The sequence below is a fragment of the Panthera uncia genome, assembly GCF_023721935.1.
Source record: "Panthera uncia isolate 11264 chromosome A3 unlocalized genomic scaffold, Puncia_PCG_1.0 HiC_scaffold_11, whole genome shotgun sequence".
Classification (NCBI taxonomy): Eukaryota; Metazoa; Chordata; class Mammalia; order Carnivora; family Felidae; genus Panthera; species Panthera uncia.
Genome location: NW_026057578.1, coordinates 45,270,595 through 45,294,540, shown reverse-complemented (window position 1 = coordinate 45,294,540; position 23,946 = coordinate 45,270,595). Strand labels below are relative to the sequence as shown.

The 23,946-nt window shown below is 37.5% G+C and overlaps 1 protein-coding gene across 1 annotated transcript in view; it reads right to left on the bottom strand.

The window, feature by feature from the left end:
* The window catches only part of KIZ (kizuna centrosomal protein), a 143,640-nt gene that overhangs the window by 73,486 nt on the left and 46,208 nt on the right, over positions 1 to 23,946 (bottom strand). Inside the window, exons 5-6 of the mRNA XM_049650105.1 lie at positions 10,693 to 11,338; positions 9,990 to 10,308 (exon numbers count right to left, since the gene is read on the bottom strand). Of these exons, the coding sequence (XP_049506062.1) occupies positions 9,990 to 10,308; positions 10,693 to 11,338 (965 nt within the window). The remainder of the gene's footprint in view (positions 1 to 9,989; positions 10,309 to 10,692; positions 11,339 to 23,946) is intronic.

Below are 23,946 nucleotides of genomic sequence, written 5' to 3'. Positions count from 1 at the left end.
TCAGAATATTTTGGTTCAAAATGGAATTATACAGTGTGATTTTCAATTGTATATTCAATTAGTTATATACTGTAACTAGAAGAAAGAACAGTTTGATTCTTTTATACAGGGCTTCGAAAAAATAATTAATTTAAAACAGTCTACTTAAGTGCAAAACCAAAAATGTACACATCAAACTCAAATCTGAATACCTGTGATGGCCTCACAAGTAGACAGGACATAGCTGAGGAAGGAATCAATGAGCCAGAAGATATGCTAGTATACAAACCTGCCAAAATGAAATGCAAAGAGAAAGAAGAATGAACAATAACAAAAAAGGAACAGAATATCCAAGAACTGTGAAATAATTACAAAGGGTGTTAACATACAAATAATGGGAATATCTGAAGAAGGAAGAGAAAGAAGCAAAATAAATATTTGAAGTAATAATGGCCGAGAATTTTCCAAAGTTAACGACACCAAACTATAGACCTAGGAAGCTCAGAGAACATGAAGCAGGATAAATATCCAAAAAACCACCTTTAGGAATATCATGAAAATCCTTAATGTGTATGCACCTAATAACAGAGCACCAAAATACATAGGCAAAACTGATAGAACTTCAAGGAGAAACAGGTAAATTGACCATTACAGCTGAACACTTCAACACACCTCTGTCAGTAACTGGCATATCCAGCAGGTAAACAAGCAGCAAGGATATAGCTGAAGTGAAGAGCACCATTAATCAACTGGATCTAATTGACATTTACAGGATACTCCATTCAACGACAGCAAAATACACATTCTTCTCAAGCTCAAATGTAACATTTGCCAAGGCCAAATATATTCTAGGCCATAAAACACACCCCAAAGAAATTAAAAGAACATAAGTCAGAGAGAGTATGCTCTCAGACCACAATAGAATAAAACTAAAGATCATTAACAGAAATACAGGAAATCTCAAAATATTTGGAGGTTAAAAAACACATTTCTGAAGAACACATGGGTCAAAGAAGTTTCAAGAGAAATTTAATATTTTGACTGAGTGAAAATGAAAGTGCAACTTATAAAAAGTTGTGGGCTACATCAAAAGCAGGGCTTACAGGGAAATTTATAGCATTGAACACGTATATTAGAAAAGAAAAAGATCTAAAAATGAGTAATCTAAGCTTCTATATTGGGAAATTAGAAAAAAAAAGGGAGGGGGGTAATTTTCCAAAGTAAGCAGAAGAAATCATAAAATCTAGAGAAGAAATCAATAGAATTGAAAACAGGAAAACAATAGACAAAATCAACAAAACAAAAAACTGTTTCCTTGAAAAAAAATAAACAACAAAACAGATAAACCTCTAGCCAGGTGTATTAGTCTTTTCAGGCTGCTATAACAAAATACCACAAACTGGGTGATTTAAACAACAGAAATTTATTTTTCACAATTCTCAAAGTAGGGAAGTCCAAGATCAAAGTGCTGGCTGATTTGGTTCCTGGTGAGACTTGCAGATGGCCACTTTCTCACTGTGTCTTCACATAGCTGGAAAGAGCTCTAGTGTCTCTTCCTCTTCTTATAAGGGTTCTGGCCTTATGGGATTAAAGCCTCACCTTTATGAGCTCGTTTAGCCTAGATCACCTCCTCACTGTATTTGTATATCTCTGAATACAGTCACTTGCAGCACTAGAGCTTCAGCATATGAATTTGGGGGGACACAGACATTCAATCCATAATACAAGGCTAACCAAGAAAAAAAAGATATACATAAGTCATAATGAATGACAGACCATTAAAGGGAAAATAAAAGAATAATATGAATAACTCTAAACTCACAAATTTGGTAACTCAGATGAAATGACCCAATTCCTAGGACACAATATGCCGAATCTTACACAAAGAGAAACAGAGAATCTGAATAGAACTATATATGTTAAAGAAATTGAATTAATAATTGACAATCTTTCAGAACAGAAAGTACCAGGGCCAGATATGTTCACTGGCAAATTCTACCAATCATTTAAAGAAGAAATTATACCAATTCTCTACAATCTCTTTCAGAGGATAGAAGGCAAGAGAATACTTCCTAACTCATTACATAAGGCTAGCATTACCCTAACACCAGAACCAGATAAAGACGTTATAAGAAAGGAAAACTACAGATCAGAGTCTCTCATGAATATAGATGCAAAAATCCTCAAAAAAATGGCAAACTGAATCCAAGAATGTATAAAAAAAATTACACACCATGACCAGTTGGATTTTATCCCAGGTATATCCCTGATTTAACATTTGAAAGTCAATGGATATGACCCATCACATCCAAAGCTAAAGAAGAAAAATCATATGATTGTACCATTACATGCAGAAAAAGCATATAAGAAAAGTCAATACTCATTCACAATAAAAACTCTCAGCAAACCAAGAATAAAGGGGGAATTTCTTCAACTTGATAAAGAACAAATGTTCTTCAACAGATAAAGAACAAAAACCTATAGCTAACATCATATTTAATGTGAAAGAACTAGAAGCTTTCCCCAAAAGATCAACAACAAAGCCAGAATGTCTCCTCTCACCACTCCTATTTAACATTGTACTAGAAATCCTAGCTAATGCAGTAAGAAAGAAAATAAGGGAAATCTGGGTGGCTCAGTTGGTTGAGCATCTGACTTCGGCTCGGGTCATATCTCACGGTCTGTGAGCTCAAGCCCTGCATCAGGCTCTCTACTGTCAGCACAGAGCCCACTTTGGATCCTCTGTCCCCTGCCCTCACCCCTCAGAAACAAATAAACATTAAAAATTTTATTTAAAAAAAAAAAAAGAAAAGAAAAGACATATAGATTGGGAATAAAAAAATAAAACTGTCTTTATTCACAGATCACATGCTTGTCTATGTTGAAAATCCCAAAGAATCAAAAACAAAATACTCCTGAAGCTAATAACAATTATAGCAATATTACAGGATATAAGGTTAATCTACAAAAGTCAATTGCTTTCTTATATAGCAGCAATGAACAAGTAAAACTTGAAATGAAAAACACAATACATTTACATTAGCACAAAAGAGAGAAAAGTACTTAACAATAAGTCTAACAGTTTATGAACAAAAACTACATGAAGAAAACTACAAAACTGATGAAAGAAATCAAAGATCTAAATAAACAAAGAGATATTCCATGTCATGCACAGGATGACTTAACATTGTTAAGATGTCAGTTTTTCCCAACTTGAATTCCCAGTTCTGGATTCAAAACAGTATCAATCAAATCGCAGCAAGTTATTTTTCTGAATATTGACAAACTGATTCTAAAGTTTACATGGAAAAGCAAAAGACCCAGAGGAGTCAATACAGTACTGAAGAAGAGCAAAGTCAGAGGACTGATACTACATGAATTCAAGACTTACTATAAAGCTAACATAATAAAGACAGTGTGATACTGGTGAAGGAACAAACAGATCCTAATGGACCAGAACAGAAAACCCAGAAATAGACCCACACAAATAAAGTCAACTATTTAACTCTCCAATGGAAAAAGGATAGTCTTTCAACAGACGGCACTGCAAAGAATGACATCCATAAGCAAAAAGACAAAATGAATCTGGAAACTGACCTTGTGCCTTTCACAAAAATTACCTCAAAATGGATCACAAATCTAAATGTAAACTGCAAAACTATAATATTTCTAGAAGATAACATAGTAAAAAATCTAGGTCACCTTAGATTCAGTGATGGGACCTCAAGATGGTGGCAGGGAATGCAAGTGGCTAAGCCCTGCAGTACTGGTGGGCCAGCACTCACTGCTGGGGTTCACTGCCCTGGGAGAGGTTAAATAAAAAAGAAAAAAAACACAAAACAAAAAACTTCTGCCTTGAAAAAGACACTGTCAAGAGAATGGAAAGACATGCTACAGACAGGGAGAAAATATTTACAAAACATATTATCCCCCTGATAAAGGACTTGTATCCAAAATATGCAAAGAATTATTTAAGCTGAATAATAAGAAAACAGACAATCCAGTTAAAAACTAGGCAAAAGAACTGAACAGGTATCTCACCAAAGAAGACATACAAATAGTAATTAACTACATGAAAACATGCTCACCATCATATGTCATTAGAAAATTGTAAATTAAAATAATATACCATTGTGTACCTATCAGAATAGTTAAAATTAAAAAAAAAAACTGATAATACCAAAGGCTGACAAGGATATTTACTGATGTCTACACAAAAACCTGCACGTAATTGTCCATAGTGTCTTTATTCATAATTGACAAAATGTGTAGGTCACAAAGCTGCCTTCAGTAAGTAAATGGATAAATAAGCTGTGGTATATCCAGGTAACAAAATATTATTTAGCACTAAAAGGAAACAAGCTAGCAAGCCATGAAAAGCCATGAACAAGAGTTCAAAATATGCATATTGCTTGGGGCGCCTGGGTGGCTCAGTCTTTTAAGTGTCTGACTTTGGCTTGGGTCATGATCTCACAGTTCAGAGTCAGGCTCTGAGCTGACAGCAGGGAGCCTGCTTTGGATTCTGTCTCCCTTTCTCTCTCTGCCCCTTCCCTGCTTATGCTCACACATTCTCTCTCTCTCTCCTAAAAATAATAAACATTAAAAAAATTTAAATGCATAATGCTTAGTGAAATTTGAAAAGGCTATATATACTGTATAATTCTAAGAATATGACATTCTGGAAAAGGCAAAACTATAGACAATAGAAAGTTCAGTAGTGACCCAGGGTTTGGGTGAGGGGGTGGAAAGAGAGATGAGTAGTAGACAGAGCATAGGGGTTTTCAGGAAGTGAAAGTATTCTGTATGATGTAAAGGTACATATATGATACTACGCATTGTAAACAAAGCAAAACCAAAAAACCATCAATACATTGCTTCATTCACTAGAAAAGTCACCAGAGAAATACTGTTTGCATGAGAAACTGCTTGTTGAGTAATGCAGTTTTGCACACCCACTTTTCTAGGTCCCTACCAGTCAACCATGTTCCATGCCTGCTCACCTGCATGTGGCCATGTGTGAAAATGCACTTGCTCAGATGGTGAGGGTACAGGGCAAGAGAAAGCACAGGTCAGTTGCTGGGCCCAACCCAGGTAGCTGCTAGGTCACTCACTTTGCCACCCTGGCACCATGTGCTCCCACAATGGACCCTGAACACTTCTGATTCAGCCTGCCTTGGGTCACTATGGGTAGTGACTTCTACCCATAAAATCTTGCAAAGATACAATCCCTGATTCCAATTTTTCAATTGGATCATAACTGCTGCATAACAAATTACCACAAATTTCACACTTACCATAAACCTTTCTCACAGTTCCCATGGGTCAGAGGTCTGGGTCTAGGTTAGTGGAGCCTTATTCTCAGAGTCCCACCATGCTGACATCAAGTTGCTGGCCGGGTCTGCAATCTTGTTTAAGTCTGGGTCCTCCTCCAAACTCACTGGTTGTTGGCAAATGAATTTCCAGCCAACGATTTCCTACCATGTGGCCTTCTCCACAAGATGGCAGTTTGCTTTTTCAAGGCAAACAGGAGAGTACATCAGCTGCTTTGAATCTCTGACTTCAGTAAGGACACAGTCCCTTTTAAAAGGCTAATCTGATCAGTTTAGGTCAGGCCCACCCTGGAGAATTCCTTTTTTGATTAGCTCAAAAGCAACTGATTTGGGACTTTATCATATTTGCAAAAGTCTTCATATCTGTCATTTAACATAGAGTAATTGTAGGAGGGAAATCCATCAAATGTACACTCCTGCCCACACTCAAGGCAAGGGGACTATACACAGTACACACCAGGAGGCAGGACTCTGGGGAGCCACATTAGAATTTTGCCTACCTTGTGGATAATTAATCCTGACAAAACTAATCAAGTCAGATTAATTCTCCTAAGTCAAGTTACGCACCATACTATCCTTCAGCAGTTGTGCAAAAGACAGAAAATCAACTCTAAATTTATTAACCAGATATTCTAGGCCTGTTCTCAGCCATGCCTCAGGCACCATTTTAAACCTTTATTTTAAGGAGTCCTGCTCACTGAGCCTCAATCACACCCTTTGCTCTGCCCACCCATCCCCTCTGTGCACTCAGCATCTACATGCCTGCCAGCACTCCTCTCAGAGAACTAACCCACCTCTTCCTACCTCCTTCTTACTCAAAGCCTCAACAGCCTTCAAGATGCCACATCAACACCTGTTATAAAACCTTTCCTGACCTTTGGACCCATGCTGAACTTACCTTCATTTGAATTTGTCCTAAAATACTGTGGGAGGGTTGCAAAAAATGGCCATAAGCTTCCCATCCCTGTGTGTCTCCTCTTTTGCAATGTGACTCTGCCACTCATCTTATCAAGAGGTGGACCTCTTGACTTTTTCACCTGTTGACTCTGGGCTGGGCCTTGTGACTTTCTTTAGCCATGGGACACTTGCAAATGTGACTTAGACACTATAAAAGCATCTGGGCACTGGGGCTTGCCCTCTTGCTGTCTTAGGAACTCTGCTACCACCACCAGATGACAGGCTAAACGACTCTCCTGGATGAAGAGGGGCACATAGCTAAATTATCCTTGAGGCCCCAACTGACACTGGGCCAACACCCGACACATGAAAAGCAGCAAATATCAGGTTAAGTCATGGAGTTTTGTACCAATGTTTGCAGCAAACTGTTTACTGTTTAAGAATAAAAAGATTCTAGGGGCATCTGGGTGGCTCAGCCAGTTAAGTGTACAACTTTGGCTCAGGTCATGATCTCATGGTCCATGAGTTCAAGCCCCACATCTGGTTCTGTGCTGACAGCTCAGAGCCTGGAGCCTGTTTCAGATTCTGTGTGTCTCTCTCTCTGCCTCTTCTCCACTCACGCTTTGTCTCTCTCAAAAATAAAAAATAAAAACATTGAAAAAAAGAATAAAAAGATTCTAGGTCTTCCTTTTTGACATTTGTTTTAAGCTCAGATTTATTTTGGTATGCTTTCTTGTGAAAAGGGTTAACTCTAACTTGCGATGAAGGAATTATGCATGAAGCACAGCCTGGTTTTCAATATCTGGAAGTATCCATGGGAGTGGGTCATGAAGCTTCTCAAAAACACTTGGCTTTTAGGTAGAAGCAACCCAAGTGTCCATCAACAGATGAATGGATATACAGAATGTGGTATGTCCATACACCAGAATATTATTTAGTCATAAAACAGAATGAAGTTCTGATACCTGCAACAACATGTATGAACCTAAAAGATCTTATGCTCACTGAAATAAGCCAGACAAGTGCAAATAATGTATAATTACCAACAGAATAGACAAATTTACAGACAGAATGTACATTAGAGGTTACCAGAGACTGGAGGGAGGGAAGAATGAAGAGTTACAGAGTTTATATTTGGGGTGAGGAACAACTTTTGGAAAGAGATAGTGCTGATGGCTGCACAGTACGGTGGATGTAATTAATGTTACTAAATTATATGCTTAAAATCGCAATTTTAAAATGTTTTTTACATTTTAGCACATTTTTCACAAATCAGTAATGTAATATACCCCGAACCCTTGGATTATACACTTTAAGTGGCTGGACTGTATGTTATGTGAAGTATATTTCAATAGAGCCATTAATTTTTTTTCTAAACAAAACAAACAACAACCAAACAACACAAAAATAATCCTTGGCTTCACTTTTCCCCTCTAATGGAAACTATCCAGCATACTGTATTCCTCTTTTCACCTTTACTACTAGGAAGCTTAAGACCAAGTTTCATGTCCAAACACAGCAATTTAGTGGGCATACAGATGTGCTAAAACATAATAACTATCATCATCATCATCATCAAATCAGAGGGTCCAGTTTCCTGTCTGTATCTTTCTATGTGTCTGCCTTTGTCCCATCTCTCATCTTTCTTAACTAAAATTCGTTCAAGTGACTTTTCTCCAAGCCCCCCCAAAGACCCTAAAGTTAACTGAGGTAATGAACCTTTGAGGTCACAGTGTCAGCTCTGTAAATACAATGCTATAGCCCCAGATTAATAATTAACCTTCAGAACAAGGGAGAACAACTCATGCTAAAGAATAAATAAGAGAAAGTAGGGCCTCAAAAGCAGTAGGAATGTCAGCAGGTTAACCAGCATCATTTAAAAGCACTTCCAACCTATTCGTGGGAGTACTTTCACCACAGACAACCAATAGGCTCAAATTTGATAGCACAGACATCAACCACTGCTGACTGACCTTTTATTCTGGGGACATTCTTTTAAGTCAAATATTCAAAAATTCACCAAATGACCATATTTCCCAATAAGTTTTGGAACACCATATCCCAAATTCCCAAGGAGCTTGGCTTTAAGGTCATAGGAAAAAGTCATTCACATAGGAGAAAAGGAGATAGAGTGTTCTTAATTCCACACACATGCTCATCGCTTTTCATCTCAGGAAAAGACTGAATTCTGAGTAAAGACACTAGTACATGAGCCCCCTTGTTAGCCTACCAAAGTGCTAACTTGGCCAATGGATTGGTATGAAAAGAAGCCTGTGAATACAAAACCCAGAATAGATGATTTTATCTCCGGTAATAAAGTTTCTGATGATATAGTATATAATATCTGTACCTCTTTGATGAGAGAGAAGTATTATGACTAGAAAAATCCATTTGGCTTGCCTCTACAATAAGTAAGTCCAGGAAGTTTGTCAGTGCTTCCAACCATAGTGCAAGTGCTTTGTATTTGATGTGCTCCTAATAAATCTTTCTTGAACTCTTGGAGTCAAACTATAAATTAAACTTTTCACCATAAGTAGATTATGAATGGTGAAAAGCAACATATTGAAAGGTACAACAGTGCTCTAAAAGAGAGTATATATCCCAATACACAACAATGCCTACTTGTCTTTTCACTGTTGCTGAGACCATTGAAAAGAAAGTGACATTATCAGGGGCACCTGGGTGGCTCAGTCAGCTGAGTGTCCGACTTCGGTTCAGGTCATGATCTCACAGTCTATGAGTTTGAGCCCCACATCTGGCTCTGTGCTGACAGCTTGGAGCTCAGAGGCTGGAGCCTGGAGCCTGCTTCAGATTCTGTGTCTCCTTCTCTCTCTGTCCCTCCCCCTCTCATGCTCTGTCTCTGTCTCAAAAATAAATAAACATTAAAAAAAATTTTTTTTTAAAGGAAGAGTGACATTATCATAGTATAAGAGAAAGTTCTGAGGGTAGCATGTAAGTTGAGGAGGCAGGTCTGCCCCAATGGCACAAATGTCATTCCTATGCCCCTGGCCTTGGTTTCCCCATTTTTAAAAGATAACATCTACCTTAGGTTGTTTACTTAGGTTTCTTCTACTCCTACAAGAGATGAGATCCTATCAGTGCTATTTTTCATTGCAGAATAAGTTCCCTAATAGTTTCAATGCTTTCTACATAATTCCACCCAGTATCTCTAGTCAATAGTGAAAAATCATATGTGAGCTTTTATAAGTTGGATATTAGAAGTGCTCAGAATGTTTAACACTAATGTTGTTCCTATTTAATATTAAAGATTCCAGTGTCTTCATTCAAAAAATGAAAGCTGACTTGGAAATATACTTAGCAGAACTTATAAACTCATGTTTAATCGTAAGACACAGTGGCAAGGAATAGAAGGATTAAGCAAATTAATTAGATACAAAGTTCTTAGCCTCTAAAGCTGAACTCCTAGTAAGTTTAACTATTTGTTACCTTCTGTGCTACCACAACTTCAAAAATGATTTACTTTCTAGAATGCTGGAGGGCAGGGTTTGGGGGGAATGACTTATGAATTAACCAGGGGTTGTTTGGATATAATTATAAACTGCCAATCACCATGAGTCAATGATATTCAGACTTTTAAAGCTATTTCATTAAAAAGAAAGAAAGAAAGAAAATTAAACCTTATCTAAAAGACTGTTTATGGGACTTAAGGAACTTACACATCCATGGCTGAAGGTTCAATAATACATTCCCAGTGGAATGGTCTCTAAAAATGTCTATAATTAAAAACAGAACAGTAAAAAAAAAAAAAATTGAATGTCTTACTCTCTTGTTGGTGAGTGAGTGGCGGATTCCTTTTTTGAATCAGGAGAGCTTAGGGTTTGCAAAATACAATTATGTTTTTCGGTGGATAGGGCATCTCGTTCTTGCTCAAAGTGGATTAATTTTAAGGCCTCTATTCCATTTTCTCCTTCCATCACGTCACCCGGATTTGGCTGTGGTTCTGAACTCTTGAAAATCAGATCATCTTCACTTACAGAGACTGTGAGATCACTGCTGCTGCTGCTCAAACTTTCCTCCTCTTGCTGTTCCTGCATTTTTCTGAAGGGTTTCTGTGATTCTGGGTCCCCAGGAGGAAGATGATCTATAAGAGGGAATATGAACAGACTACAGATCACAACTTCAGGGAGAAGCAAGGTTAACACATTCTGCCTCACAGGCAGATAAATTACTCAGTTAAAAACATGTAGAAACAATCCACAATTAATTATATAGTATGTGAAAAATCATTAAAAATATCTTTAAACCTATCACAGTGGGTTTTAAAATCAGTGAATTAGCTTGCAAAAATATTTCCACCTGTGTATTTAAGAACTCATGAGAATGGAATTTTTTAGCCAAGTCACTGGTTTGCTTTTTGACAGAGATAAAATTAAAGAATGTATTTTGTTCTTACATAAGACCACCACCACTCGCAAAACCTAAACACCAACAAAAACCAGCAAACCATCTCAGCCTCTCAACCCACCTGGGAAACCTTCCCAAGCAGAATCCTTCTCTTGAGAACACTTATTTACAGATGCACAGTATTCTGAGGCTGATAGCGGAGAGACTGGCGGTCTGGCTCTTTCTTCCTTGACTTCAATACATTCCTGTGTCAGTATTTCTCCCTCTGATCCCTCTGATCTGCTGCAACTGTCACACTTTAAATCAGTGGTTCTGTTCTCTGGACTTAATCTTTCCCGTAACAGGGAATGGAGTTCAGCAGACTTTTTGCCTTCAGATAAACTACTCCCGCCGTGACGCGTGTTGCTTCCTATCTGTAAGCAATGAGTTTGTTCCTCCTCAGACAATGCGCTGGCTGTGACTGGCGTTTTCTCACCAATCTGAAGAGATGTCTTTCCATCTATTTTGTCAGACTTATTTAAGCACTGTGTGTCACTATTAGTTTGTACTACATAGCTGTCTGTCACATTACCGCTCTGGGCTGTCTGTCGGTGTGAATGTGGGTCAGGAATTGAAAAGTTCTTTGTGGGCTGGGGAGATTTCTGCTCTGTACTGAAACCTCCAATGCTTGAGATGGCTGACATTTGGCGGCCCATAAAGATTGTTGCCGGTTGATACAATCCTCTTGACATGGCTGTCCCCGAGTTAGTTCCTGCCTGCCTTGTAACCTGCAACGCCAAGGGAGAGGTGAGTTAAACATACTGTGTCTGGACGATTAGGTTGTTTACATACTTCTCAAAAATGAAATGAGGAAAAGGAAGCACGGCCACTGAAATCAATACTGACCACATTTTATAAAACCCACGGCTTCCACAAAATAAGTCAGAAAAACGGTACAGTCCATAGTATTTACTTTGAATCACAATATTGGTTCCTCAAACAAATATTATCTAACAACTATGTAATCTACATTTCAAAAAGAGATGCACACATTGCACAACTATGTGAAAGTACTTAATGCCACTGAATTGTACACTTAAACATGGCTAAAATGGTAAATTTTATGTTACATATATTTTAGCACAATTTAAAAAACTGAATTCTAACCACTTTTCACAGAGAGGCTTGGATTTAATAGAACTAGGGAGATACTATACCAAAAAAAAAAAAAAAAAGAGAGAGAAAGAGAGGGAGGGAGAGATGCATACAAAGGACTATATGAGTTTTAAAAACTCTTTCTAGTATTATGGGTAATATAAAAAAAAACTTCCACTAATCATATACAGGATTGCATTAAAATATACTCCATTTGTGCAAAAATAATCCTGATTGCCAGTCAAACTGCAAATAACAGTTTTTCCTCCACATCTTCAAGTAATTTTATTTATTTATTTTTATTTGAGAGAGAGAATGAGTGCAAGGTGGGGAGAGGGGCAGAGGAGGGAAGACAGAGGGAGAGAAAAAGGGAGAGAGAAAGAGAAAGAGAAAGAGAGAGAGAGAGAGAGAGAGAGAGAGAAAGGGAGAATCTTAAACAGGCTCTATACTCATTGTGGAGCCCAATGCGGGGCTCAATCCCACAACCCTAGAGTCATGACCTGAGCCAAAACCAAGAGTTGGATTGTCAACTGACTGAGCCACTTAGGTGCCCCTCAAGTAATTTTAAAGACATGTAAAGCAATTTAAATTTACAGTCATGTCTATGGGGAGAATGAGCATTGTCTCTTTTTTAAAAAGAGAGGGGGCTGGGTGAAGCAACAGAAGCAATTGGTTCAGTGGCTTGGTCAAGGACACACAGTGGGAAGTAGAACTGGATGTAACAATAATGAAGCCTTGAGGAAGTTACATGCTTTTCTTTTGAAGGGACCAAAGCATCTCTACAGACCTGATAGCATTTAGTTCACAGAGGCTTACAGAATACATGGGGAGATATATTTGCATCTCTCTTTTGCAGACAAGAAAATCTGAGGCCCAAATTTTCGAAGAGAAAATGTCACATACACAGCTGAAACAGAATCCAGGTCTTGCTTCTCTTCAAATATACCATCCCTCCCTGAAAGCATAAAACTTCTAGAAGAAAACATAGGCAGTAACCTCTTTGACATAAGCCTTAGCAATAGTTTTCTAGATATGTCTGCCTCCTTAGGCAAGGGAAACAAAAGCAAAAATGAACTATTGGGACTACACCAAAAAAAGCTTTTGCACAATGAAGAAAATCATCAATAAAACACGAAGACAATCTACTGAATGGGTGAAGATATTTGCAAATGATATAGCTAATAAGGGGTTAATATCCAAAATATATAAGAACTTCTATAACTCAACACCAAAAAATAATCTGATTGAAAATGGGCAGATGACCTGAATAGACATTTTTCCAAAGCAGACAGACAGCCAACAGACACATGAGAAGATGCTCAACATCACTCATCATCAGGGAAATGCAAATCAAAACCACAATGAGATATTACCTCACACCTGTCATAATGTCTAGAATCAAAAAGGCAAGAAATAACAAGTGTTGGCAAGGATGTGGAGAAAAGGAACCCTTTAGTGCACTATTGGTGGGAATGTGAATTGGTATAGCCACTGCGGAAAACAGTATATAAGTTCCTCAAAAAATTAAAAATAGAAATACTGTATGGTCCAGTAATTCCACTACTTGGCATTTACCCAAAGAAAACGAAAATACTAATTCAAAAAGATACATGCACCCCTATGTTTACTGTAGTATTATTTACAATGTCCAAGATATAGAAGCAACCTAAGTATCTATCAATAGATAAATGGATGAAGAAGATGTAGTGATTACTAAAGTAACACACACACACACACACACACACACACACACACACACATACACACACAGGAATATTACCTGGCCACACACACACATACACAAATAAGATCTTGCCATTTACAACAACACTGATAGACCTAGAGGACACTATGCTAAGTGAAATAAGTCAGACAGAGAAAGACAAATACCATATGATTTCACTTATATGTGGAATATAAAAAACAAATGAACAAACAAGCAAATTTTTGTTTAAAAAAAAAAAAAGCAGAAACAGGGAACCTGGGTGGCTCCATCAGTTAAGTGTCCAACTCTTGATTTTGGCAGCGCAGAGCTTAAGATTCTCTCTCCCTCTGTCTGCCTCTCCTCCCCACTTGCTTTCTCTCTCTCTCTAAAAAAAAAGCATAAACATACCCATAAATACAGAAAACAAACTGATGGGGGGCTCATGGGTGGCTCAGTCGATTAAGCACCTGACTTCATCTCAGGTCATGATCTCACAGTTCGTGAGTTTGAGCCCCAAGTGAGGCTCTGTGCTAACAGCTCAGAGCCTGAAGCTTGCTTTGGGTTCTGAGTCTCCCTCTCTTCTCTGCCCCTCTCCTGCTCACTCTCTGTCTCTCTCAAAAATCAACACTGAAAACAAACAAACAAACAAAAAACACAACAAACTGATGGTTGCCAGAGGAAGGAGGGTGGAGGGATGGGCAAAAAGATGAAGGGGAGTCAGAGGTACAGGCTTCCTGTTATAGAATGGATAAGTTATGGGAATGAAAAGTACAGCATAGGGAACACAGTCAATGCTATTGTAATAGCATTGTATGGTGTCAGATGGTAGTTATAGTTGTTATGAGCATTGTACAATGTATACAGTTGTTGAATCACTATGTTGTGTAGTGAAACTAATGTAACATTGTGTGTCAACTATACTTCAATTTTGAAAAGGGAAAAAAGTGGGCACCTGGGTAGCTCAGTAGGTTAAGTGTCTGATTTCAGCTCAGGTCATGATCTCACAGTCTGTGAGTTTGAGCCCCATATCAGGCTCTGTGCTGACAGCTCGGAGCCTGGAGCCTGCTTCAGATTCTCCCTCATTCTCTTCCCCTCCCTCACTCATGCTCTGTCTCTCTCTCTCTCAGAAATAAACTTAAATTTTTTTTTTAAAAAGGGAAAAGAGTGAAATAAATAGCACTAATAAGGGTAACTACGTTGGTAAACATAAAAGATAGCATAAATATATTTTTGTAACTTTTTTTCTCCTATATGATTTAAAACACAATTGCATCAAGCAATGATTACAAATATATGTTGATGAGCAGCATATGAGATATAAAGACATAGCTCGTACTATAATTACAACACAAAGGAACAGGAAAGGAATAGAACTGTATAGCAACAAAGTTTTGGCATGCTATTAAAATTAAGTTGGTATTAGTCTGACTAGATACTTATAAGATATTAATTATAACACCAGGAAACCCACAGCAACAGAAATGATAGGGAATCAAAATGGCACACTAAGAAATACATATTTAAAGCAAAAGAAGGCAGTATGGAGGATAAAAGGACATAAAAAGATATATGGAAAAGAAAGTACAAAATGGCAGAATAGAATCCTACCTTTTTAGTAACCACATTAAGTTTAAATGGATTAAACACTACCATTAAAGTCAGAGATTGGCAGAAAAGATTTTTTAAAAGCCATGATCCAACTATACGCTATCTAAAGTGACTCATTTTAGATTCAAAGCCACAAACAGGTTAAAGGAACAGGAGAGTAAATGATATATGAACAGAACCTCATGAAAAAAAATATACAGACAGTAATCAAAAGAAAGCTGAAGTGGCTATACTAATATCACATGAAATAGACTTTAAGATACAAAATTGATACTAGAGACAAAGGACATTTTATAATGTTAAAATGGTCAATTTGTGAAAAAGATATAACAATTAGAAAAAATACATATATATGTCAAAAAATTCCTAAAATACATGAAGCAAAAACTGAAAGAATTGAAAGGACAATTCAATAATAATAGTTGTTATTACTCCACATTCAATAAGACTCCACATTGCACAATATATAAAGCTAAATAGAAGGTCATTAAGGAAATAGAAGACTTGAACAACTGTAAACCAACTAGACCTAACAGACATACATAGAAGACTCTACCTACCAACAGCAGAATCCATATTCTCAAGTGCACATGGAACATTCTGTGAGATAGACCCGTATTTTTGGCAATAAATCAAGTTTCAATACATTTAAAGGGTTAGAAAGTATGTTCTCTAATGACAATGGAATGAAATTAGAACTCAATAAAATAAGGACATTTGGTAAATTCACAAATATGTAGAAATTGCAAAACCCTCTCTAAATAACTAATGGGTCAAGGAAGAAATTACAAAGCAAATTAGAAAATAGTCAGAGATAAATGAAAAGCAAAACACAACATACTAAAGCCTACAACAAGCAGTTGTAGAGGCAAATTCATACCTACAAAAGCTTATATTAATATTCATAGCTATAAAAGCCTATATTAAAAAAGAAGAAAGAACTCAAATCAATAGCCTAACCTTCCATGTTAAGAAATTAAAAAAAGAAGAGCCAATTAAATCCAAAGCAAGCAGAAGGAAGGAAATAATAAAGATCAGAGCAGAACTAAATGAATTAGAGAAGAGAAAAGCAGCAGTGACAATCAACAAAACCAAAGGCTGATTCTTTGAAAAGATCAACAGATTGACATATGTCTAGCTAGACTAAGAAAAAAAAAACTTAAGTTATCAAAATCAGAAATGAAAATAAGTACTTTGTTACTAACCCTATAGATATAAAAAAGATTATAAGGGAATACTATGAATAATTGTATGCCAACAAATTAGCCAACCTAGATGAATTGGACAAATTCTTAGAAAGACACACACTATTAAAACTGACTCCAGAAGAAATAGAAAATCTGAATAGACTTGTAACTAGTTAAGAAACTGAATTGTAGTAAAAAAACTTACCCCAAAGAAAAGTCAGGATCACAACTCTTCACTGGTTAATTCTACCATAGGTTTAAAGAGTTAACACCAATCCTTCATAAACTCTTCCAAAAATAGGCAAGGAAGAAAAACTTCTTGACACACTCTATAAAGTCAGTCCCTAATACCAAAACCAGACAAAGATATCTCAAAAAAGGAAAACTACAGGCCAATATTTCTTTGAATATAGATGGAAAAACTTCTAACACAATACTAGAGAACTGAATTCAGAAACAAATATAAGGAATTATACATCATGACTAAGTAGGATTTATGCCAAGAATACAAAGTTAGTTCAACGTATGAAGATCAAGTAATGTAATAGAATAAAGGGGGGGAAAACTCCCAAAAGATTATCTCCATAGACACAGGAAAATCATTTGACAAAATCCATCACATGTTCATGATAAAAAGCACCAAACCTGGAATAAAAGGGAACTTCCTCAACCTGATGAAGTGCATCTCTGAAAAACACCCAACAACATAGTCAATGGTGAAAGACTGAAAGCTTTCTTCCTAAGATCAAGATTAACACAAGAGGGGCGCCTGGGTGGCGCAGTCGGTTAAGCGTCTGACTTCAGCCAGGTCACGATCTCGCGGTCCATGAGTTCGAGCCCCGCGTCAGGCTCTGGGCTGATGGCTCGGAGCCTGGAGCCTGTTTCCGATTCTGTGTCTCCCTCTCTCTCTGCCCCTCCCCCGTTCATGCTCTGTCTCTCTCTGTCCCAAAAATAAAAAAAAAAAAAAAGATTAACACAAGAATATCTGTTCTTACCACTTCTATGTAACACAGCATGCAGATTTTAGCCAGGACTGTATGGTAAGAAAAAAAGAAAAAATGAAAGACATCTAGATTTCAAAGAAAGAAGTAAAACTATCTCTATTGGCAGATGACATGATCTCATATAAAGAAAAACCTAATGGGGTGCCTGGGTGGCTCAGTCGGTTGAGTGTCCAACTCTTGGTTTTGGCTCAAGTCATGACCCTAGGGTTGTGGGATAAAGTGCTGCACTGGGCTCCATACTGAGCGTGGAACCTGCTTAAGAAAGATTCTCTCTCTAGCTCTCCCTCTGCCCCTCCCCTCCTCAAATTAAAAAATGAAAAGAAAAGAAAAACTTAAGGAATCGCAAGAAAAGATTAGAGGTAATAAGTTCAGCAAGGTTGTAGGATACAAGATCAATATACAAATAGAAATAATGTATTTCTATTCATTAGCAATAAACAATCTGAAACTGAAATCAGAAAACAATTCTATTTATAATAGCATAAAAACACAGAAGAATAAATTTAACAAAGAAGCACAAGACTCGTATACTGAAAACTACAAAACATTGATGAAAGAAGTTAAAGAAGGCCCAAATAAATGGAAAGACATTCTGTATTCAAGGAACATAAGACTTGATATTAAGATGATCAAATCTGGGGTGCCTGGGTGGCTCATGGCTCATTCGGTTAGGTGTCCAATTTTGGCTCAGGTCATGATCTTGCGGTTTGTGAGTTCGAGCCCTGCGTCCAGCTCTGTCTGATGGCTCCGAGCCTGGAGACTGCTTTGGATTCTGTGTCTGCCTCTCTGCCCCTCCCTGCTCACGCTCTGTCTCTCCCTGTCTCTAAATAATAAATAAACGTTAAAAAAAAAAAAGAGGACCAAATCTTACTCCCAAATTGATCTACATATCCAATGCAATCTCTATCAAAATCTTGGCTAGCATTCTTGCAGAAATTGGCAAGATGACACGAAAATTCATATGGAAATCCAAAGAACCCAGAATAACCAAAGCAATTTTCCAAAAAAGCAAACTTGGAGACCTAATATTACCCACTTTTAAAACTTACTACAAAACTAGGGTAATTGTAGACCTCATTGGCATAAGGATAAACATACAGATCATTGGAACAGAATTGAGAGCCCAGAAATATTCATGCATCTACAGTCAACTGACTTGTTTAAAGACATTTTTAAAGAGTAGTTTTTGATTCAAGGCTAGAAGGGGCTGGAATTGGTTATTTCCCTTCCTCCACATTGAAGGCTATGCCTTCTGGGTTGGTATTTCTCTTCTCTCAGGTCAGTTAGGCTCTGGTCAGTTTCTCCTGAGGGCAGATCTTTTTAAGAACAGAATTCTTTCCTATATTTCAAAATGATTACTTTTTCCCTGCCCATACCTGAATTATAGGGGGATTTTTCTCTGATATTCACTGTGTGGAACTGGTAAAGCTCCCTGGAATTAAAACACAAAAGGTGGGGTCGGGGGGCTATGACTAGGTCTCTCTGGAGTTATCTCTCAGACCTGTCCATGCTGAGCCTCCAGCAATTTGTCAATTACAGCTTGGATTTCTCTATCCTGGCACCAGTTATTGTAGTGATTTCAGCTCTGCTCTAACAAGCTGTGATTCTCTGTATTCCCTGTTGGTCTCTCCAATTTTAGAGGCAGCAGATTGTTCTGTAACCCCACTTCTCTGAGAGATCTAAGAGTTGTTGATTCTTTGGTTTGTTCAGCTTTTTACTTGTTAGGACAGTGTGGTGACTTCCAAGCTTCTTATATGTTGGGTCAGAAAGCAGACTACAAAGTAATTTCAGTAGCTGAATATTATCCTATTCTATAAATGTACAATAATTTATTTAACCCATCTTATTTTGATGGACCTTGGTTTGTTTCCCACCATCTACCATTCCAAACCATGCTGCAATGATGATCCTTGAGCGTATGTCTCTCTGTACATATGCAAGTACAAGACAGCTTCTTATAACTGAAATTGCTGGATCAACACTTGACTTATAGGATATTGCCATTTTGCCATCCAAAGAGGCCATTATGTCATTATTAAGAATATTCCATTGCACCATAAGGTTTAAATAGCAAAATTATAGTAATCAACATTCTGATTCACCTGATATAAATATTATTTGTGACTTCTATTCCTTTTGTCTCTCTATTCCTTTTGTAATTGAAAAGCTAATATAAGAACAAAGACAAATTTAAAATAGGCAAAATCACCTATTACCATTATCCTAATCTAACAACTACTTTCACTTGTCCTATTGTCAAAAAAAAAAAAAAAAGTTCTTTAAATATATGGCTTCAAGGGATGGGCTCCTGTGTAGAAGTTAAAGCTGGCCATATGCTGAGGTCAGCTAGTACAAAATTGAGGCAAATCAATGATCAGACTTATGGGTTTGGGAGGTCTTTGATTTTTCACTTTCAAGACCCATTTAGAGAATGTTAATGAACCAATACCAGAGTAATTACTAACCCAGCACAGGGAATAGACACCTGCCTCTTTGGTTGTCTGTTAAAGGCCAAAACATAAAGCAAAGGAGTAGGCATGTCTTAGAGAGAAGAAAGCCACCTGGGGAAGGCCAAAGGAAGTACCCTGGATTACTCCTTTCTACCAGTAATTCTCAAAGTCCTCTAACTTACTAAGAGGCCAAAAACTCCAAGTCCATTCCCACTGAACAAAGAACCCCAAGAGCTAAGAAATGGAGAGAAACAGCAATATAGTAACCTGCACAATCAACAAAATTAGCATGTAATGATTTAACTTACAGTAAATGCTTCTAAAACCACAGTAAGTGAAAAACAGCAACAACAATTCAAAACAGTGCTGTTAATGAAGAATACTTCATAAAAGTAGGAGAGATTCCAAATCTCTATGACAGCAAATGGTTATAAACTGCCATTTTTGCCAAGCGTTCAACACTTTTTAGAATATGGAACTGTGGGTCCTCAACAAACTCTACTAATATACTACTTACCAATATAGTAATCAATGAGAACATCACATTTATTTTAATTTTTTTAATATTTTAAAAATGTTTATTCATTTATTTTGAGAGAGAAAGAGAGACAGTGAAATAGAATATGAGTGGAGGAGGAGCAGGAGAGAGAAAATCCCAAGCAGGGTCCATGCAGTCAGCACATAGCCTGACTCAGGGGTCAATCTTACCGACTATGAGATCATGCCCTGAGCAGAGATCAAGAGTTGGACACTTAACTGACTGAGCCACCCAGGCACCCAGAACATTACATTTTAGTGGCCTATAATAAATCAGAAGTTATGGAAAGGTGGCCTGTAATTATGCATAAAATTAGAATCTACAGACTGGTGCATTTGTTTGCCTATAGGACCAAAAGAGACAACTTGCATTTGAGGATCTGTTGAGACCCAATAGGAAGTTTTTTCTGCGCTATCTCTAGTTGTTCATTTGTGGGGGACGAGAGTTAAGTTTTTGGTATGATTTCAACCTTACAGAAAAGTTTCAGGAATCATAAGAAAAACTCCCCTAATATCTTTTGTCTAGAATAATCAATTATTTACATTTTGCCCCATTTGTTTTATCATTCTCTCTCTACATATATGTGTATGTTTACACACACACACACACACACACACACACACACACACAATTTTTTCCTGAACCATTTGAGGGTAAATGGAGATATCTGGTCCCTCTCCCCCAAACATTTCAGTGTATATTTCCTGAGCACAGGGACATTCTCTTTCATCAGTAGAGAGAGTTCAATGATTAAAATCAGGAAATTCAACATTGATAAAATGCTATTTTCTATTCCACAGTCCTCATTCAAACTTTGTTACTTGGCCAAATAATATCCTTTATATAGCTACCTTTTTCCCAGTTTCAGGATCCAATCTAGAGCCATCTCTCTTTGAGCCTATTTTAACCTGGAACAACTCCTCAGTCTTTGTCATTCCTGACCTTGACATTTTTAAAGAACATAAGCTATCTACTTTGCAGACTGTCTCCCAATGTGTGTTTGACTAATGTTTCCTCATGATTATGTCCAGGTTATGCATTTTTCGCCAAGGAAAACCACAGAAGTATGTTTACAGTTTTCAGTAACAGGAATACTACTCTGATAAAGCAAATTTGTTGGGATGGAAATTAACCCCCAATCCTCCCACTATGAAGCAGAATAATTAGAAATATTTGTTTAAAAATTTGCCTTCTTAAAAAAACAAAAAAATTAAAAAACAAGAGGGACAACAACATAATATTACTTTATACCTATTACATTAAATTTTAGAAATTAAAATTATAACACCCAATCCTGGATTGGGTCCTGGAACAGAAAAAGGACATTGAGGGAAAATCTGATGAAATACAAAGTCTGGAGTTTAGTTAACAGTAATGTTTTTTACATCTGATAAATGTGGCATTGTAATGTGGACCATTGTGGGAAATGGGTGAGGGATCCAAGGAAGCTATATTGTTTCTGCGACTTTTCTGCAAATCTAAAATTATTCTAGAATAAAAAGTTTACTTAAAAAGATAACCCCTTGGGGAGGAGAAGCCAAGATGGTGGAACAGCATGGAAGTTTTTTGTGTGTCTCACGTCCAAGAAATACAGCCAAACCAACACTAAACCATCCTACACACCTAGAAAACTCACTGGAGGATTAACACAACAATCTGCACAACCTGAACCACAGAATTCAGCAGGTACGTGGCACAGAGAGCTGAACTTGGGAAGCGAGGAGCAGGAAGGGAGGTGCTTTTGCAAGCAAAGAGAGGATGGAGACTGGTGGAGGGAGAATATGGGTAAAGCACCCCTCCCCAAAAGCAGCTGGAGAGAAAGTGGAAAATTGGAAACAGCTGCAGGGACTAAACTAAAAAGGGAGAAAGGAGAAAGGAGAGGGTTTAAATTCCAATAAGACTGTAAACAAGGGGAGTGCAGTCTGCAACTCTGCATCTTGATACCTGGCAGTGCTCTGCTGGGAAGGGTGAATCCCCAAGAAAAGAGTGGGGTCCAGGAGGTTCTCAGGCCACACAGGGAAAAGCAGTTTCACTGCTGGAAGGACATTTGGTAGAGACTGTTGAAGCTACCTGGTCCCAGCAGACTCCAGAAGGTGGCCACATTTGCTGGTGCTGGGTCAAGGTCATTAGGGTCTGGCCTGGTGCCAGATGTGTGTCGTGATTTTCCACAATCCCTGAAAAGCTACTGCTACACTATCTCGCAAACTTTTTCTGGGGCAGGCTGGTACCTGGCCGCAGTCTCAAGGCACCGGCAGCAGCGGGGTCTAGCAAGCATTCCTGGGCGCAGCCAACATTCGGCCATTGCTCACTCGACCATTGTGCAGTGAGACCCTCCTGCAGAGGGGCAGAACGGGTCAAAGCCACAGTCCTTCAGAAGTAAGGGGCTGGGAAAAACAGCCACATTGGAGACAAAACTCAGGAGACAGATACTGCCTGGGGTCTGGTCATGGAGAGTGAAAACGCAGGGAGTGGACAAAAGCTGAAGACAGAGGACAGGTGTGCGATTGCTAATCTGGGAGGACAAAGTTCCAAAACTAGAGACTGGGTAGCTGGGTGGTGCCATTTTCACCGCTCCCACGCATGTGCATACACACCTAGGAGCGCTACAACACTCCACCCCACTAGGGTAGCAGCGCCATCTAGTGAAGAGCAGAGTCGTTATACTGAGCCCTGTCCAACTGGGCCAACTTCACTCTTCAAGAACACAAGTCTCATCGCCTGCTTAGTTTATGGACTATAAAGCACTACATAGTCTGACTTCTAGGGGAAAGTGAAGTAATTTCACTCCTACTTCAATCTGTTAGCAGGTCCATCTATTCAATTTTCTTTCTTTTTTTTCTCTTTTATACTTCTTTTCTTTTTCTTGAATACAGAAAGAGAAAAAATTCATTTTTATTAAAAATTTTTTCTTTAATTTTTATTACTGTATTTTTTACTTTTGTGGAAAAATTTCCAAATTCTATTTTACTTCCATCATTTTATTTTAGTCTACTTCAGTGTATTCACTTTTTCAAATTTTCAAACGATTTCCTTTTATTAATCTTTTTTCTTTGTTTCTTTTCATTTTCTTGAATACAGAAAAATAAAAAAATTCATTTTTATTTTTAATTTTTATTAAAAATATTTTTCTTTAATTTTTCTACTATATTCTTTACTTTTGTGTATATTTTGTCAATTTCTGTTATATTCCCATCATCTCATTTTAGTCTACTTCAGTGTATTCATGTTTCCAAATTCTCGAACGATTTCCTTTTTTTTTACTCCCCCTGATTTTTTTCCCTAATCTGTCAAACCCCTTTCAACACCCAGACCAAAACACATCTAGGATCTAGCATCATTTATTTGATTTGTGTGTGTGTGTGTGTGTGTGTGTGTGTGTGTATAATTTTTAATTTTAATATTTTTTTCATTTTAATTTTTCTACCTCATTAATTCCTTTCTCCCTTCAAAATGATAAAAAAAAAAAAAAGGAATTCACCCCAAAAGAAAGAGCACAAAGAAACGACGGCCAGGGATTTAACCAACACAGATATAAGCAAGATGTCTGAACCAGAATTTGGAATCACCATAATAAGAATACTAGCTGGAGTCAAAAACAGATTAGAATCCCTTTCTGCAGAGATAAAAGAGGTACAAAATAGCCAGAATGAAATTAAAAATGCTATAACTGAGCTGCAAACATGGATGGATGCAGTGGTGGCAAGGATGGATAAGGCAGAACAGAGAATCAACGATATAGAGGACAAACT